Below are 20,028 nucleotides of genomic sequence, written 5' to 3'. Positions count from 1 at the left end.
ACCACTTCCAGACAAACATATTCTATAATACATTCTAAATGCATACATAACTTTAATACTAAAGGCCATACTATTAAAAACAAAACTACAAGAGAAGCAGATCATACACCTCTCATAGCTATTTGCAGATGAATTCTTAGCTAAACAAATGATAGAGGCAATTCCAAAAATAAAATAAATAACTTTGATAACACAAGCTTAAAAACTTTTGTACAGACTACATTAATATATCTAGGATAAGAAGAAAGGGATTAAATGAGAAAAAGTCTTTGTATCAAACTTCTGTAAGGATTAAATATAATGGTTGGACAATAACTTTATGAAATATGTAGTTGCCAATATTTATTATATCTCAAGTCAGAAATTTATTTATAAATAGAAAAGAAACAATAAAGAGAAATGTGAGGGGATTAGAGAGGTGATCTATCCTATCTTCATCCAGACAGATTAATTAGCTCTCAACCAGGTAGGTCAGTAGAGGCCACATGGCCTCCTCCAAAATGGAAGCTAGTCTCTCCAGAAACTAGGAAAGTTGTCAGTCTTTCACTCACCCCACAAAGTAGTTCAGGAGTCAGAGTACAAGTTGAAGCCGAGCTCCAAGCCCATGATACAAGCCGCAGTCTCCAGCTAAGCTCCCTGGAAGATTCTCCAGGCAGGAGACTATCTCCACAAGACTGACTCAAGCTGAAGGATTCATGGCTTTTATGGTGCTAGCACTGCCCAGGGGGCAGTGTTTGTGGGAACCAGTTTTCACTTTCTGGAGGAGTGAACACTTATCAAAGGCCTCTGAAGGTGTCAACTCTGATCATAGTATTCATGAGTTTCTAGAGTTGTCACTCATTATAGCTACTTGCAAACTCCTCCATCTAGTTCAAGCTTCTGTTGGTTCAATCCAAAAGTAGACAAAGGAGAATTAATCTTGCCTTCCCAATTAAATTATTGTTTAACTAAGCAAGTGTTAGCTCAAAATAGACAAAGGGAATAAAGAATGCCCTTTTACAAGTGTAAATTCAGAAAAGAAAACAAAGAATTCCCTTTCAGACTTATTAAGGATTTAATATCCAAGACATAATTAATAAACACATAAATTCCTCAGTAGACAAATCATCAAAGAATATGAACAGTTGTCAAAAGAAAAATTGCATATTATTAACAATCACATGGAAAGATTCTCTCAATCACTAACAATATAAGTGTAAATCAAAACAACTCTAGAGGTTTCACCTCACCCTGTAAATTGGCAAAGATAACCAAAAAAGCCAATAGTCAAAATTAAAGGGATTATGGAATGATAGGCATACAAATAAAGTGTTGATGGAGTTGTGAAATGGTACTAACATTTTTGGAAAGCAATTTGGAATTATGCAAAATCACCTTTCAACAAGGCTGTTGTTTACTTGTTACTTAGTTTATACCCTAATGTTGCTCTTTTTGTGGTAGCAAACCATGTAACTCAGCCCCTTGCTATACTTTAATCTTGTTTTACTCTCTTTCACCCATTCCTTAACCCAGCTAACTTGCCTCTTTGCCTCTTTTTACCCTTCTATCTCCTGTCTCCATGCATTTGCACTGGCTGACTACCATCTCACCTTTAAACTCCATCATCTACAGGAAGCCTTTTGTGCCTTCTCCTTTGTAGTCCATATTATCTTCTTATTTACATAGTCATATGCATATTTTTCTCATTGAACCGTGACCTCCTTCAGTTTAAGAACCATGTTTTTTGCTTTTCTTTGTATTCCCAGAATGCCTAGATCAAGTGTTTAATAAATGCTTGAGTGAATAACTGAACTACAGCCCAGTGGTTGTTTAGAACCCATGTAGAGCCTCATTTAGGAATATAGTCAGCGTTCCTTTCAATGTGTATTAGCATCTGCACTTTGTAAAGAGCAGGGTCTCTTGTAAGAAAATAATTGTTCTGCCATAATAATGGCATCAATTTTTATATTCAGGAAAAGATTATTTTTACTTTGATAGGCCTCTCCTTTGTTTCAGTGCAAGTCTACCTTTTGGCATAGTCTGTATATTGTTATATCTAAATGTCACTAAATCATAATAGTATATGATACTTTATGCTCCAGGAAAAAATAGTGTTGAATTTATGCAGGGTTAATGTTCTTCTGCACCACATTTTAAAAAAATAACAAAGGATTATCTAATTTAAAGAATTACCAATTATTCTGAAAATAAATGGCAAACAAATTTGGACAACTCTTGGCAGAGTTTTTCTTTACTGAATTAATATTTTAAAAAAATATAAATCTACCAGCACAGATGATAATACACATTTCAAAGTTTTCTTTCTAAATGAATATACATAGCTGGTTTACAAAACACATACAAACACATACAAGACCCAACAGCACAGATTTAAAATCCATATACTTATAACCAATGTCATTGGATAAAAATGACAAGGTTATTCAACAATTCTGTATAGAACAAACTTATCACTTGCTTCACAAATTAAAAAAAAAGATAAAATTGGTTATGCCCTATTAAAATTATGACACTCCTCTATAGTTTATATTCATTCAGTATACTCTCACCCTAGTAATATACTCAGTTGAGTTTCTTATAAGATTTGCATCCTTCAGACTAGTTTCCAAGCTTAGATAGTTCCAAATCATTAGCCAGATCCAAGCCTCCACTATCACTGCATTATTGTACATTCTGTAGATTTCCCAAGCTGGATGCAGACACACCTTTTGATATTTTATATTTCTTCTCACCCTGGCTGATTGAAAAAATCAAATATCTATTTCCAAAGGTATAGTAACTTTAATGATAGTGGCAGTATAGTTCTTGTAGTTAAGAATTGTTACTAACGCACCCAAAGTATCTTTGCCAACCCTCGAACAGTCAGATTTACCCAAACCTCAGTGGTTTCTGACCCTCTTTTGGCCTACACTAGTCTATTTAAGATGGCATCATGACATCTAGTAATAGCTCTTGATAAAGTGAGGGTTTCATAGAACTTTGAAATCTGAATTAGATAAAATTGTTGTTGATTCATCTAACAAATGAGTGCCAATTAGGGAGCTTTAAATTCTTATACTCTGTTGTTTCTTATTTTTGTCTAAAAGTCTATTATAAGATTGTAAATATCCTTTTAAAGGGGAAAATTTTCAAATCAGATTGTTTCGAGGATTTTTCTTTTAACTATCAAAGAAGTAAAATCTCTTCCTTGTTAACATGTTGTTCAGTACTGGTTTTTTGCTTTTTCATTTGTTTTCTTGTCAAGAGTTCTGATTCAGGTGCAGCCAGTCAAGACCAGGCCTTGTCTGCTCAACAAGCTGCTGTTATTAACCTGACTGGAGTTGGAAGTTTTATGCAGTCCCAGGCAGCTGGTATGTCAGTATTCAACTTAATGCTGTATTTTCAAGCAAAAAGAACTCAATCCAAAATTCACTTACCATTTTTATTTCACCTTTTGAATTATTTTTTTCTTTTCCTTTCCAGGCAAATGATAACTGGGAATTTAAAGTAGAAAGTAGAGTTGGTCTTAATGTGTGAACTCTGAGATCTGTCAGTTGAGGGCCCTCTTAGTTTTTCATTACATGAAGTTGTAGTTGATCAAGTGCCTGGCCCTCCACAATTACTAACTGTAGTTGTTCCGCATGTTACAGTTACTATTTTGCACAGTTACTAAATGAATTGGGGAGTTAGAAAACATTTATTTAAAATGTGAGTCAGTAATTGTGCACATTTTCTCCTTATTTATATGAATCCTTTTCTACATTTTATTTTTTCTTTCTCCTGGCAGTTTGCATATCCACAGTCTATTGGGACAAATCACTTAACCACTCTGCTTCACTTCCTCATCTATAGTTTAGGGATTGGACTAGAAGGATCCCTAAGGTCTCTTTCATTTCTTTATCTATGAGAAATAATTCATTAGAAATGTAACTTGAATCACTAAAACTGCAATTAAGCTAGTAATCCATAAGTCAGATACTAGGGGAATAGCTGCTACATGGAACACATTTAAAAGGTCACTCAATTTTGGGAATACCTTTATTTATCCTATTCCCCACTCAACTCCCAAGTAACAGGACCAAAAATGTGAACTTAGGTACCATTTAATATATGGAAGGACTAAACTTTTGGAAACAAGAATTAGTCATTGTTATTCCTAGTTTTGAATTATAGTATAGGTATGATAATACCTACAAAATGGTTTAGTGGAAAGAGCAATGAATTTCAAGTTGTGTTGTGGATTCCAGTTCTGGCTCTGTCACTAACAAGCATGTGACCTTGGATAGAAATTACTTAAATTCTCTGGGCCTTGAGTTCTCTACCTTGGAAATTAAGGGGATTGAATTGAATAATTACTAAGGTTCTTTCCAGTTCAAATTCTGTATGTTTATCTAAATGAATGACCATATTTTGTTCAAATATCATTTGACATCAACATTGTCTCAAATCACTCATTTGGTATCTATCAGTTTTCTTATTTAGGCTATCTTTGTGCTCCTGGGAACATCAGAAACCTATACTTTTTAATCTTGTGGGTAGCAGTTTTTGATACTGGAAAAATACCTTCCAAAATAAACAGCGAGATTTTATTCCAAACTTAACATTGAGTTCCCCTCTTCTACTCCACCCCACCCCTCAAAAAACCCCTTAAGAATGTACATTAAGAGTCCTATATGAAAACCTGTTGCATGTCCACAAAGCTTTATAACCTAATTGCATGCTTCAACTAATGAGTGATTACATTTATTCTGAAATGTTTGTGATTTTATACCTAGAATTAATCATACTGACAGCCTTTCTATTATCCCAATTTCTGTGTTGCCCTTTTCTAACTCTGATAACCTTCAAACCTTTTTGACTGGCCTGCTTTCCCCTTCTCCTTTCTGTAGTGTTGTCTCAGCTTGGCTCTGCCGAGAACAGACCTGAGCAAAGCCTTCCTCAGCAGAGATTCCAGCTCTCTTCTGCCTTTCAACAGCAGCAGCAACAGATACAAGTAATCCAGCAACTTCACTCTGATTACATTTTTTAAAAAAATACAATTCTAAGCTCCCAAAGTGCCCCTAATACTTTGGTTTGGTTCTCTCCTAATTCTTTTGTGCACTATAATATTCAGTAAATAAAGTTACTAGTCAATTTAAGATCCAGAGTTCCAACATACTAATCATTTAACTTTGATATTTAACATTTTATACATTCAAGTCATCTTTTCCTAATTCAACATTCAAGGAGTCCTGGCAGCACATTACTATTTGCCATTCTAATTTCAAAATCAAACAATGCTTAAGTGCCAAGTATTTTTGACATTATAGTGCAGAAAAATATAGCAGTGTTCATTCTACTAAATGTCATAACTTCTGGTGTTTTTCATTATTTTAGTGTAAATAACCAATATAGCAAGGAAAAGGAACTTGAAACTTGAGATGTTAATACATTGTTACAAACTCCCACCATGAACCAAGTTGGTAACTGAAGTTGCTGAGTTACTACAGTAATGACTGACAGGGCAAAATAAGAAAAAAATTGAAGTTGATCCATAATCTTTAAAAGGCCCTCAGCAGGCTTCCGTGCCACTGGTGCTGCTTGACTGTGCATTGATTGTTTCAATGTGGTACAGTCCCCTTTTTGTTATTACGGTGCTTTCTCACTTTCAAGTTTTGCTGTTTTCCACCATTCTCTCTCTCAAGAAAAGCACCTGTCCATACCTACCTAAATTTAACATAACATGAATTTTTTTCCTTCCCCCTTTGGCAGCAGTTGCGATTCTTACAGCATCAAATGGCTATGGCAGCAGCAGCAGCAGCAGCACAAACAGCTCAGCTCCATCGGCATCAACATACAGGCAGCCAGTCAAAAAGTAAAATGAAGAGAGGCACGCCAACCACTCCAAAATTCTGAGTCTCGCATTATTTAGGGTTTTTTTTTTCCTCTTTAAAAAAAGAGCATTGAATCAAAGGGTTCTTCTGGGTTTTTATTTCACTTGCTTTTGTTGGGTTTTTTTTTTAAGTGTCAGTATTTTACATGGCTAGAATGGGGGAAGAAGTACCAAGTTAATATGGGAACCCGACCCTGTGGTTTAAAATTTTTTAAATTAGGGAGTTCATCTAACAAACTAGAGTTGATTTTCTTAAGTCACAGCCTTTTAAAACAGTTGTTTTACTGTGCATTTTTTTTTCCATTAAGGAATATTGTATATAGTAAAAGGAGGTGGCCTAAGAAATTCTAGGGGGAAAAAAGGACTTTGTAAATGTAGTATTGATATTTGTTTATTTAGTATAAAAGATTTGTGAGCACTGTAACAAATACAATTTTTACAAATCAATTTTGAAAAATATGTGCTGGCTGTTTATTTTGGTTTCATACTCTTAATTACTTCATCCATCAATTTCTTTACTTCTTTGTGTCTTGTAACTGCCCGACTCATACAGTCCTGAAGTTTAGCTCCAGTAAGCCCACTTCCACCTGAAAAGAAATTTTATATACTAAACTGGTTATTTATTTTTTCCTATTGATGCTAATTTTAAACAAAATACAACTACCTGAAAAAAACATAACATGGAAATGGAAGAATATTTTATTTTCCCACTAGGCTATTACATATAAGAATGCTAAAAGAAGTCTTGTTCTGTAGAGAATCTGAAGTAGGAAAGAGAGAATGAAAAGTCACTAAATCCTGATGAACAAAACTATATTTCTCTCAAAGATACAGTGTTAATGCATATTAAGCTAATATTTAAGGCTAGGAATATTTTTAGACCTGAAGTAAAGAACATGCCTGGTTTGTGAAGACAACAAAGCTTGCCTTCTTCATCCATTACGACTGTTAAGGTTCCTGTTGCCAGATGTTCCTCTTCTCCAGTAGGGTCAACTATAAGTAAAGTACTATAGAAGACAAGATCCAACTAGTTTTTTGCAATTCACTTTTAACACACAAAACAAACATGTTCAGAAGGGAACAGATTCAATTAATTGAGACTCTTTAAAATTTCAAAAGAACAAAGGGGACAGAAATTCCAATCATCCTTATGAAAGTATAGTGGAAAGAATTGGGTTATCTTACTTTCATAATGCTTTTATTATATGATCTTGTGTGACATTTAAGCTTTCTAAGCCCATTGCTTCTTATATAAAATCGGTATAATTTTTGTGCCACCTACTTGAAGATTGAAGACAAAATGAAATAATATGTGTAATATATTATATGTGTCAGCTTCAATTAAGCCAAAAACAGTTAAAAGCAACTCGGAAACCTTCAATCTATATTTGCAAACAACAAGGATAAAAAACTACTGATAAATAACATTGAAGCAACTTTTCCCAAAATAAAGTTTCTCCCATGTAAACCAAGAAGAAAAGAGTGTATATTTAAAACATTCTACTACCTTATTAACTTACTCATCAAATATAGCAAATGATGTGGCAATTGGATGTGTTCTAATATTCAAGTGGCTTTTCTTTTTTAAATTAACTTCAGCTAACCCAGTTTCTTCATTAATAATAACTGCTGGCAGTTGTACTGCAAAAAAGACAAATAATTATTAGTTTCTAAAAGGATCCGAGTTGTAAAGTACTCTCATTACCTAATCCCAAGTAAAATTTTCTTTCTTCCCATCTCAGTTTTATCAGGAACAATCTTAACATACAAAATATATTTGAATTTCTCTCAAAATTAAAATAAGTACAGATGTGAATCTTTATTACTGTCACATAAAATAAGATGTGAAGGCAAAGGTAAAAATTTATGTGAATACTACCAATGTGCAAAATTAAGCATAATTCATGTCCACAGACCTTTCTATACAACCTAAATAATTAAAGCCATTAACTATTAATTTAATCCTTACTAATTAAATCTGCTTTTAACAGCTAATTCCAGTTAGCTTACTGTAATGTACAAGTAGGGAGGGCCAGCTCTGGTAAATGTTACTAAACAACCCCAATTAATCAGCAGGAGAGAGGTCAACATGTTATGGGGGAAATCGGGGAGGGAGGTCTGTTACTCCCTGAAGCCAAATACCTTTAGCAGTGAACTTGTATGAAGAAAAAAAGGTGGGTGGAAAAGAATACCGAGCTGCTTCAAAACAAGATTCCCCCAGCCACTATTCCACCTGCTTAAGTTAAGACAGATCCCCCCTCCCCCCACCCTTGAAGTAAATTGTTTTGACAGGGGAGATTGTGTCTCTGATCTGGGTAGATGGATTCAGCAGTTAATAACATGGCAGCATGTAAAAGAGCTATGAAAGTATGTGAATGAGGAACTTCCCATTTGTTGAATTTGCAAAAAAAAAAAAAAACCAATGTCATCTGTTCCTAGGGGGGACAATTTAGTCAATTATTAGATGCAAGGCAGCACAAAGTAGTATAGTAGGGGAAATAACATTGTGACGTGGGAAACACTAGAGGAGCTATCAATAACCTGTTTGCTCACATAAAATTGGAATGACTAGAGGCAGATGGGTAGCTCAATGGATTGAGTCAGGCCCAGAGACTTGAGGTCCTGGGTTTAAATCCGGTCTCAAGACTCTTCCTAGCTATGTGACCCTGGGCAAGTCACTTGACCTCCATTGCCTAACCCGTACCACTCTTTTGCCTTAGAACCAATACACAGTATTGATTCTAAGATGGAAGGTAAGGGCTGAAAAATAAATAAAATAGGAATAATCAACTCTTCAAAGGGTTCTAAGAAGTGTTTTGTACATCTTAAAATGCCACATAAATGTGAGATGTTATACAGAATGTGTAGCACCTTTCTTAAAGGTTTATAATTTTAAGTTCACAAAATATTTTTTCTAACCGGCAAAACCAAAACACAAGGGACACTATAACTAATTTTTTGTGTGTGTGTGTGTGTTTTTTTTTTAGTGAAATTACTATTGGTCACAAAACTGAATTTCAATAATAATAAAAACAAACCCAAATAATTATAATAAGATCTGTTTCTCCTAATATCATTGCTAAATGTGACTTCAAATTATACCATTTGTTTACAGTAGCTGAAGATGTCTTAACAGCAACACATGCTTGATTATTCAATTACCAGTCAGTTTACTTACCAGTGGGAATCCTATTACTGAGGTAAGTCTATAAACTTTGTTACTAAACCCACTTACCATTTTTTAAAGCTGCTAACAAAGCAAATGTGCAGGCATCCAAGATGTTCCCATCATAGTCAAGGCATATGAGATCACAATACAGAACCCATGCAAGCTAAAAAAAAAAGTTTCCACAGAAAGAGCCTTTTACTGGATATAACTAAAGTTAATTTGTAGTAGCAGGAATCTCAAAGTAAAATAGTTCTTTTGAGGCTAGCCCTCAGGCTTAGCTACCATTCATAGAAATGTTCCTATGAGAAAATGCATAACAGAATTCAAACTACTTGCAAACTTCAGAACCATTCAGAAACATCCTTTAGCTCTCGGCTATCCCTCAACTTCCTCCTTGCCCTCAGTCCAGTCAGTTGCCAGGTCTACTTATCCAACATCTTTTGCCTCTTTACCCCTTTTCCTACTGGACAACACCTAGTTTAGGTATTTACCTCTCACCCAGACTTGCACAATAAGCTTTTTTCCCCCCCTAACCTGTCTTAGAACTGACCCTAAGTATTGGTTCTAAGGCAGAAGCATGTTGTAAGGGTTAGGCAGATGGGGATGTGACTTTCCTAGGGTCACAAAGCTACAAAGTATCTGAAGCCATATTTGAGGCCAAGTCCTCCCAACTCCAGACCTGGTACTTTTTGCACTGTGCTATTTACTTAAGTCACTTATAATAAATTCTTAGTCTCCTTCCTTCCAGGCTCTCTATTCTTTAGTCTTCTCTCTACAGCACTTAAAAGCATTCATTTGACCATATCACTTTTCTATTCAAGAAGTTTCTGCAACTTCCTATAGCCTCTAGAATAAAACAAACTCCTCAGCTTTTCATTGGAAACCCTTTTCACAATCTAAATTGTTTAATTGAATTTACAAAGGTAATAACAAAATTCTCAATGTGGGAGGCCAGGTAAATAATGGTGCTACTGGCAGAAACAGAAGTATAATAGAGAAGAATATGCTTTCTGTTGAACACAGACTTCTAGTTGTTGACTAGATCTCTCAAGGGAGATATCTTCTGAAGGGTTAGGGATGTAGGAATGCAAATTTGGTAATTATATGCAGATAAAGTGGTACATAATTGACATTTAAGGAATGAATTTGAGATTTCTAAGGGAGATTGAATGTAAAGAGGCAGGGATAAAACACTGGGGGAACATTTGTAGTAGACACAAACTTTTAACAAAAGAACAAAGAACTAGTACAAAAATGAGGCATGGTAAAAGGCATAAGAGTTAGATCCTGTCAAGTATACTGTCTCTGAAGCCAAGGAAAGAGAGAGTATCTAGTAATAGGTTGGTTAGTATTAGTAATTAGACACAAATGCAACTTGGGGTTAGGATTTTTCTATTTTCACCTAAAAATAATTTGAAATAATGACTTTACATGCTAGCTTTAAAAAGTACTGCAAGAATCATTACTTATTTCAATACTTTAGGGAGTCATAATTTCAATGGTGTAGGTAAACCCTCCACCAATGCAAAAGAGTCCCTCTATGTCTTCATAAAATTATAATTTAGGGAATTTCTGTGACCAAAAAACAATTCCATCACTATCTGGTGGCCAAATATCTACTCATGAACATCTTCCCCTTATGCTGATTTCTCAGCTTAAGCTGATAAAACTACTGAAAAGGCATGTGCTCTGTTGATAAAGCTTCTAAAAATTCAGGGTTATTTTCCATGCCATCAAATAACCAAAGGAGTAGAGACTGGTAGAAATATAATTCAAGTTTTTAAAAAAGCAGTACCCTTGCCAATTTAAAGCAATAGATTAAATAAGTAGTATGCTTCTCAGATTTTTCAATGATGTTTATTTTCTAAGATTTACAACTTTATTGTATTCTACCCAAAAGATGCCAGAAGGATAACACAGATTGTAGTGGCTTTGTATAGCACACATACACCCCTCCCCAAACAAAAACAAAAATCTATACTACTTAACATATATAATCACTTCCTCCTTACTTTTCTTACCTTTCCATGAGAAATACACAAATCTTCCTTCTGTATTATCTGTGAACTTGATCAAAGAGAGAAAACAGTGTAAATTACAAGAGAAAATTAAATTTAAAGTCATTGATGCTCAAATTATTGGAATGTCTTACTTTTCAATCACATCTGCAATGAACTGACTAGCCACTTGGGCCTCTTCCCCAGGAGGTCCAGAACGAAATCTTGATGAACACAGAGGTGGTAGATCCACATTTGGAACTGTTTAAAAAAAGGGGGAGTGGGGAACCACTCTACAACTATGAACTCAAGAAAAATCACATACCAAAACTTTAAGTCTTCTTTGGGTACATTTTTAAAATGGCATATTCTATTTTTAACATTTTAAAAAATAAAAAGTTTTCAGTCATTTGTTAGTACAACAGTGAATTAGGGATCTTGTGGTCCAGGACATTCCTGCTCAGATATGGGTTTATTAACTAGATGACCTTTGAGATTCCTTCCAACTTTCAGTCTTATGAGTCTATGATAGATTGGCTTGGGAATTACCAAGCAACCTGAAAAAATTAAGGAGCTGGGGGAAGAGGATATGCATTTTCCTAAATAACTATTAACTTCATCCATGAATGTTTTAATTAAAAGTTAGAAACTATACTAAGGCAAGAGCTGATCTTAATTTTAGGACCCTTTAAATTAGGAGGGTGGTTTAGTTAAGCATTTCAAATTACCTAATACAAACCCTTCCCCAAAGTGCCCCAAAGTCTTTTAGCTTCTCCAAAGCAAATGTCTCCACCAAAAGGGTTTCCTTTAACCTGGAAATTCATAACTGGCTTTTACCTGTTTTGCATGTATTGATTCTTAACATGAAAGCAGGGAAATTAGCACTACAAGAAATGCATAGTAGCCTAAAGAATATTTCTAGAAATGGAGAAAAACTAAATCACAGCTCATATATATACAGAAATATCTTTCCACCAATTCCACTCATGTCACATTCATGAAATTCACTTCATCTCTCTGCCTCAATTGCTTTTAGAAAAGATTACAAAAAGTCTTTCCCTCCTCACAAGGTTTTTATGATGATATACTTTGAAAAAAGATTTGCAAACACTTTTGAAATAGGTAAACACTGTATAAATAATGTTGCATAGTGGAAAGAGCACTGGACCTGGAATCACGAGGTAATTAAAGTTCAACTCCCACTGATAGCTATGACCATGGGCATGTCACTAACCTGAGACTCGGTTTCTTCATCTGTAAAATAGGCATAATAATAAATGAAGTACCCACTTCACAATATTATTGTGAGGACCAAGTGAAGTAATATGTAATGTGCTTTGTGTAACAATACAGGTTTTTAACATATTCAATTCTACGTATTGTTACATAATAATGTAATTTTGTAACATAAAAACTTGTGTTGACAGGTACAAAAGATAATGAGTTAAGTAATTGAACATAGAGATAAACTACCTTAGTTCATAATTATACCAGGAGGCATATTACTAAGACATTACATTTAAAATGCAGCTTGACAATTAAACAACTTTAAGTTAGAACCTAAAAAAACTTCAGAAAGTGCTAAAAATCTGGACAAGATGATAGTACACTGTATGTAGTTAGAGTTGGCTGAATAAATCCAAAGAGTAGAAATTAATGGATCAACGAAATGTCAGCTTTGAGACAGATGCCTGATAGAATTCCACAAAACTGTGTCCTTATTCCTGTGCTGATTAACATTCATTTCCTATGACTTGAACAAAGGCATAGTTGGCATGCTCCTCAAATTTGCAGATGACACAAATGCTGGGATAGCTAACATGCTGGACAATATTAAGAATCTGAAAAAAAGGCTTAAGCCAAAATCATAGGCTGGCTACATTTAGTAAGATGAAATCTAATAGTAGTAAATGTAAAGCCTTACACAAGTCTCAAAATAAGTATAACAATGATAAAAGTATTTATAGAGAAGTTTATATTTAATAGAGTCAGGGGTTTTAGTGGTCCATGAGTTCCTCAATCACCAATGAGATAGTGCATCCCATTCACTGTATGAAGCATAAGAAAGGCATAGTACTAGGTATTGGAGAATAAAGGCAAAATAAAGGCACAATCCCTGCCCTTCAAGACCTCACATCCTTGAAGGGACAGCATAACAGAAGTATTTTCAGGAAAAAGAGATCAATAACAATTAGGAGAATTAGGAAAGGATGTTGAGAAGGTGGCACCACAGTTAAGCCTTGAAACAAGTTACACATTCTTAGATGCAGTAGTAAGGCAGAAGTGAATTACAGGTATGCAAGACTGCAAATGCACAGAAGTGGGAGACAAAGCCAGATTTGCAGAAAAACAAGTTGTTGTATGCAAGGATAAGAGAAAGGGGGCAACTAGGTGGATAGAATACTGAAGCCCTGGTTTCAAATCTCACTTCTGATACCTAGCCTTGGTTGCTTAACTCTTCAATCTTGGAGTCAATATTGAATCTAAGACAGAAGGTAAGTTTTAAAAAGAGAGAGAGGAGGATTCATACAAAGGAGTAATCAGTTTGACTATAGACTAGAGCCAAAGTGTAATATTTAAAGCTAAGAGGTTTGATTTTTATTCTAGAGACTATAGAGATCCCCTGAAGATCAAGAGTAATGTGACACAATCACATCTGTGCTTTAGGAATTTACTTGTGACAATTTTGTAGAAGATGAACATGAAGAGAGAAACTGGAAGGAAAGTCCCTTGACACTACTGCAGTAATCTAAGAAAGAAGCTCTGTGAATTGTGAATGGCAAAGAAGCCCCCAAGCTAGTTCTGCACCAAAGGAAGCATATTTTAGTTGGGTAGATGGGGGAGTTGTGACAGTCAGTCTCTGTCCTAGAACACCAGGTTCTGTTCTGGGCTCTACACTTCTTTTGGAAAGACAGTTATAGTGTACAGAGGAAGACTTTAAAAGTGAACACTGTGCCATTTATCAAATTAACTGAAACAGAGAAGATTAATTGGGAATGTGGTCCTATCACATAAAAGGGGTATATTCTACTTGGGCCTAAAGGGCAAAACTAAGAGGAATGGGTAGAAGTTGCAAGTTTTAGCTTAATATGGGGAAAACTTCCAAACATTTAGAACTTTCCCAAAATGAAATAGGCTGCTTCTGAAAATCAATAGGGTCTAACTCACAGAAGGTCTTTAAGAGACCAAGTTGGGTGTGTGTGTGTGTGTGGGTGTGTGGGTGTGTGTGTGTGGGTGTGTGTGTGTGGGTGTGTGTGTCTCAGTGGATTGAGAACCAGGCCTAGAGATAGGAGGTCCTAGGTTCAAATTTGGCCTCAGATACTTCCGAGCTGTGTGACCCTGAGCAAGTCACTTAACCCCCATTGCCTTGCCCTTACCACTCTTCTGCCTTGAAACCAATATACAGTATTGGCTCCAAGACAGAAGATAAGGGTCAAAAAAAAAGATCAAGCCGACCACTTGTTGGGGATGTTGTAGAATGTGTTCTTGGTCAGACATAGATCAGTCAAAAAAATGAACTTTGTGATCCTTTTCAACTCAGTGATTTTGAACATGGTCATGATAAATTAATAAGCTTCTCTTAAAAAAGCTACTTCTCAAATGTGATATTAGCTTCTTTATCATTCTACCTTTGTCCAATACATAGTCCTCCCCTATGTTTGTGTTTGTGATCACTGAGGAAATAAAGGCTTTGAATGGAGTTCAAGATTGTCTACACTATATATTAAATTTCATTCTAAAGATAATATAAGTGCAAAACATACTTTAGGGTACAAAATGTAATTACATATCCAACTAGAATGAGACAGAGGAGAATGGATGTGAAAGGACTTGATAAAGAAATAGGCATTATTATTGCCGAGAAGCTAAAACAAGAGTGAAAAAACAAGTAATTGCAAAGTAGTCAGAGTTGCTAAGATTATTCAAATACCGAAGTGAAACAAAACGGGGAGATTTGCCAAAATTAAATAAATATTTTGGGGCACTTGCCATCATAGGGCAGTGGTACAGTGAATTGAGTGCTAGGCCTGATGTCAGAAAGACCTTTCAGGTCCAGCCTTAGATACCTAATATCTCTGTGACCCTGGGCAAGTCACTTAACCTTGTTTGCCTCAGTTTCCTCATCTGTAAAATGACCTGGAAAAGGAAATGGCACTCCAGTATCTTTCCAAGAAAATCCCAAATGAGAACACAAGAGTCAGACATGACTGGAAATGACTAAACCACAAAAAGATATTTGCCGTATCTCCATCAGATTCCTATCTTGATAACTATAACTTGTTACAATAACTATTAACTCAATGACTATAACTGTCTTGTTAGAAAGATAATTTTTCCAACAATCTCTTGATGTAACTAGATATACAGTATTATGCCTACCCTCTCCATACACATGTGAAAATGACCATGAACTTCATTTCAGTGTTTGGCCAAAGATCCATTACTGAACAATCTGAAGTTTTTAAGTGGAGAAGTCAACTTTAAAATCTAGATCTGTTGATTACAGTGCTAGATCAATAGTTCTCAAAAGTGTATGGTCTGGGGAACCACCCTTCCCCTTTCAGGGGGCCCTTGAAGTCAAAACTATATTCATGAGACATTTTCATTTCTAATGTGGTAAGTATCAATAAGCATAATTCATATAAATGAAGGGGGGGGGGCGCTTTTCTCAGTTTTTAAGAATATAAAGAGGTCCTGAGACCAAAGAGTATGACTGCTTCAAAACATTAAAGTAAAGCAAACTCTCTTGATCTGACTAAAAACAGGAAATCTTCTACCCCATAAAAGTTAATTTACAAATAATATGTAATGGGAATAATTAGTGTTCTTAAAACACAAGTATCCCTTCATCCCTCTGCATTCTAAATGGATTTTAATTTTCATGTATTGTACTTTAATGAGCCTGGTATGGTCACCAATATAAATTGTAACCTTCTAAAATTCTTACTAGAATGTCTTAATGAGTCAAGGCCAAAAATAAATCTATCATCTTGTGGCCAACATAATGATTAGATTCTAAACTTTGCTAGGCTAGCTTCTAGAAATCAAACATACATGTTCTCTATATCCATATCTAATACCTTCTTCAGACTGATAGGACCTGCCCAAAGCCTGTACTCTGCTAGGACAGCCTTGTTGTTTAGTCATTTCTAGTCATGTCCAATTTTTCATGACCTCTTTTTGGATTTTCCTAGCAAAGATACTGGAGTGAAATTTGCCATTTCCTTATCTAGCTCATTTTACTGATGAGGAAACTGAGGTAAAGAGGGTTAAGTGATTTGTCCAGGATCATATAACTAATAAAAACCCAGGATCTGCCCTCTTACTAAAATGAGGCATCAGAGGAAAACTTTAGGATGTGTTATGTGGAATTAAATTCACTCCCACTATCTTTATCTCATGTTTTTTTTTTCCTACTGGATAATAAGGTTAACCAGAATATTTTCTAGGAATATCATTCTTCGATATGTGAAGGGATATGTTTATAGTTTTTAAATTTGCAAAAACATTTTTTATTCCAATATATTTTACTTAGCCTACCAATACTACAAAACAAAATGACATACCAAATCAGTATTTTTAAAAACAAATTTTAACTTACCAATATAACCTTTATTGAGTGAATCTACTGGGGGTGCTGCAAACTCCTATGAACGAAACAAAAGTTTCCCTCACTTTACTAAAGGAAAATTTTGAGAGAAAAATGTATATTGCAGTTTGATAAAGACACTATCATTTAAACTATTTTCTTTTGTATGGCCTCGATTTTCTATCATGTTCCAAAGTAAATAATCTAAATGCAATATGATTCTTACTACAATTTCATCTTACCAATAGGCTTACTCTAGGGATCTAAATGTCTCAAATAATTTTTAAAATCTAAATCTTTAAATCTAAATTTTTAAAATCTAAAATTTTTTTAAAAATTAAAAAATTTTAATTCATGTCATAATTATTGTCATTGCTGAACTTTTGTTTCTCTGGTCTTCGATACAATCAACTCTATTATTGATCCTTAAATTGTTCTTTGGAAATAAAAATGAGAATTTTATAAAAATGCTACTGGATTTTCCAATCAACTGCAGTGATGAAAGATATTCATTACAATCTAAAAGAGAAATTAGAAGTATCATGACATAAGGATAGGAAGCTTCCCTAGTACTAAGGAAAACCTGGGTTAAGTCTAGCATCTGATAACCTGGCGTTGTCATCCTGGTCAAATTACTTAACCTCTCAGTATCCCAGGTAAGTCTGTAGGCCTCTACGTTGTAAGGAAGTGCCAGTCTCTACTTACTAGTGAAGAGTTTAATCACTAACAGTTCCCTATACTGATGAAGTTTCAAGTCTGGTTTTAAAAAAAAAAAGACCACTAAAACTAATTTGGTAGAACTCTTTTAGATGATTAAATGAAAAAAAAAAAAGACCTACCCCTTTAACTCCACAAATTACTGTTGTATTTCCCAGCTTCACTAAAGCAGAACCATCTGCAGTAGTAATTGAACCTGATATTTAACAAATTAAAAAAAGTTATTAGAAAAGAATTACAAAAGTCATCTTACCAGTAATTATAGTCAACTTTAATGTTTTTCACCATCATGACTTTACACATATTTGGAAGTTGTAGTTACATTAGTAAAATTTTGCCTCTACTTTGCCTCATCTAGTCAGTCAGCATCTACTATCTAGTCAGGTTGAATTCAACAAACATTTTTACTGTGCCAGGTGCTAGAACATATAGACACTATCCAAGCAATGCCTGTCTTTGCGGTACTTATATTCTTATATAGGGGATACAATTTTTGTATACTGATAAGTAGAATACAAGGCAATTTGAAGAGAAGTGGGAGTATCAAAAAGAACTACATATAAGGTAGCATCTGAGATGAGCTTTGGAGAAAGCTAGAGATTCTATGTAGGTAAGATAAAAAAGGGAATGCATTCCAAGGATGAGAACCAGCATGTAAAAAAGCAGAGATGGAATGCAGAGTTTGAGGATCAACTAAGGCCAATTTGGCTTGAATGTGAATCCCTTATATAAAGGGAAATAATATGAATCAGAATGGAATGGTAAATAGGAGCCAGACTGGGGGGCTTCAAGTGCCAGGCTGAAGAATTTGTATTTATCTATACCAGAAGCAATAGGAAGTCACTGAAGGTTTTTGAACAAGGAACTGTCAAGTTTATTATAAACAAATGGTTTGAACTTAAATCAGGTTATTTAAACTTGCAATCAAATGATTATCCTAAAGATAATCTAATTACAAAACATTTAGAGTCTTTTGATTATTGGATCTGGATGCTATATATTGTTGGAAACAGACTGGGACTTAATAATCCATACAGAAATTTTTATTTTACCTACATTTGTTATAATAAGATTTGATTTATTCCTAAGAGAACCATATTTCCAATGCCACTTCTTACTCTAGCCTTTCACAAATAATTGAATCATACACTTAAGCCTGGGCAAACTATTTATGATGGGTAAACAGGAACAAAATAATGCTTATTTAAAAAAAAAAACAAGGAATTTATCACCATAATCCAAAAGGCATTACATATATAATGGGTTTTGTACTATAGCATTTCCTTTCTTTTTTAGGTCATAATCTTACCTATATTGACAGTTGTGGTTCTGAATTCTCCAAGCTCTCTTCCATCTGGACGGCAGTTCTCTTTCTAAACAAACATGATTCACGGATATTTAACAGGTCTACAGATATATATTTCCTTCACATTTCTTTAAGCCATTTTGTACAAAACTATAAAGTCTTGACTGAAATTTGATTTGAACTAAATGATGACATAAACAAACACAAAGGCATATCAAGAGTTTAATTCCTGGCTCTATCACAAACAATGCATTATTACATTGACAAGTCACTTAAGCTCCTTAGGCCTCAGTTTCTTCATCTATTAAATGATGGAACTTACTAAATGAATTGAAGTTTCTTCCAGTTCTAGATTTATGATTCTATTTGTATGCAGTTGCTTTTACTTACCAAAAATCTCCTATAATACTCCAGTGGTTCCACTGTTCTGAAACAAATGATTAAAAATAAAATTCGTTCCTAAAGATTAACAAGAATCTTAGAAAACATCTTGCAAATTATCTAGTCCAGCTCATTCATTTTGACGTTATTATAAGTGTCTGCAAATCTGCAACTCGTTTAACAATCAAATTATCACTTTGCAAGCATCACAAAACGCTGTTTTTGCACTCTCCACTCCCGGGCCCCTAGCTTTGTTTCTTTAAACATTTACAGATTTGGCCAACAGTTACATTGAGGGCTGGACTTTTTAACTGTGGTAAAAGAAGCAAATACTGATACAGTTTTGTTTATGTCACATGCCCAGCCCATTTTTGGATCATATGCTAGTTACTTACTTGCTGCACTGCAACAAGTGCCAGAGATTCCCCACGGAAGCGCAGAAAAGACGCAGGTGGGAAGGGGGGGGGGGGCAGATTAAGAACTCCCGTCCCACCCCCCTCGGCTCCGAGCTGACCACCCCGGCCCAGGGCGCGTAGGGGACCTGGCTCGACTCTTTCCAGGCCAGAGGGTCGGGTTAATCCGCACAGCTACGGTCCCTGAAGTCCGACCTCCCTCCCCCAGAACCCCTGCTTTAGGAAGGGGAAGCGGGGCCTTAAAGGGGGAGAAACGGGGGGCGGGGCACTGGGGGTCGAGAGCTGCCCACTAGGGTGGGTCGCGGGGCCTAGCTCTCTGCCTGCCGTAGACCCAGTAGCCCCCAGCTGCGGACCTCTCCCAGTAGCCCTTGCCGCCCCTCCAGGCGCAGTCCCCCGAAGAGACTCACTTGAATCCAGCCGCCATGTTCGACGCTCCCCACGTGCATCGCGCTGTTCTTCCGCCCTACTACTCCTTCAGCGCCCGCTCCGCCTCCGCACTTTCGACACAGAGTCCCGCTGCCTAGCCAGTCCTAAATCAGGGAAAGTTGAAGAGGGCTATGAGGACCAGCTGCTAGCTATATGGACCTGGCACTGAGCGAAGCGA

General features: G+C 35.5%; 2 protein-coding genes across 29 annotated transcripts in view; one reads left to right on the top strand and one right to left on the bottom strand.

Annotated features, from left to right (window-relative positions):
• SUPT20H (SPT20 homolog, SAGA complex component) overlaps positions 1–19,127 on the top strand; it is a 63,109-nt gene extending 43,982 nt beyond the window's left edge. For 13 of the 28 annotated variants that reach the window (XM_056794785.1, XM_016421910.2, XM_056794783.1 and 10 more), the window contains 3 exons: positions 3,245–3,350; positions 4,869–4,972; positions 5,731–6,298. In XM_056794785.1, coding sequence (XP_056650763.1) covers positions 3,245–3,350; positions 4,869–4,972; positions 5,731–5,874 — 354 coding nt within the window. In that variant the 3' untranslated portion in view covers positions 5,875–6,298. Of the gene's footprint in view, positions 1–3,244; positions 3,351–4,868; positions 4,973–5,730; positions 6,299–8,966; positions 9,052–13,624; positions 14,724–18,620 lie in introns of those variants that run through there. The other 15 variants (XM_056794792.1, XM_007495365.3, XM_056794795.1 and 12 more) reach the window with 6 other exon arrangements.
• On the bottom strand, positions 6,227–19,933 carry EXOSC8 (exosome component 8). The gene is made up of 11 exons (XM_001368010.4): positions 19,832–19,933; positions 19,021–19,057; positions 18,634–18,697; positions 17,447–17,520; positions 16,620–16,665; positions 11,173–11,278; positions 11,042–11,087; positions 9,087–9,183; positions 7,372–7,492; positions 6,752–6,858; positions 6,227–6,438 (listed from the first exon to the last, which is right to left on the bottom strand). Exons 1-11 carry the CDS (start codon positions 19,846–19,848, stop codon positions 6,323–6,325), a joined length of 831 nt encoding a protein of 276 aa, XP_001368047.1. The 5' UTR covers positions 19,849–19,933; the 3' UTR covers positions 6,227–6,322.
• Between the last annotated feature and the right edge of the window lie 95 nt (positions 19,934–20,028).

The sequence above is a fragment of the Monodelphis domestica genome, chromosome 4 (assembly GCF_027887165.1).
Source record: "Monodelphis domestica isolate mMonDom1 chromosome 4, mMonDom1.pri, whole genome shotgun sequence".
Classification (NCBI taxonomy): Eukaryota; Metazoa; Chordata; class Mammalia; order Didelphimorphia; family Didelphidae; genus Monodelphis; species Monodelphis domestica.
This window is presented reverse-complemented; position numbering and strand designations above follow the sequence as displayed.

What these genes read in the sequence shown, in the direction of transcription:
- EXOSC8 (XM_001368010.4), bottom strand. An exon ending in TGTGTATTTCTCATGGAAAG is followed by an intron (nt 9,184 to 11,041) that starts GTAAGAAAAGTA and finishes TTTTTTTTTTAG; the next exon opens with CTTGCATGGGTTCTGTATTG. An exon ending in GTTAGCAGCTTTAAAAAATG is followed by an intron (nt 7,493 to 9,086) that starts GTAAGTGGGTTT and finishes TCTTTTTTGCAG; the next exon opens with TACAACTGCCAGCAGTTATT.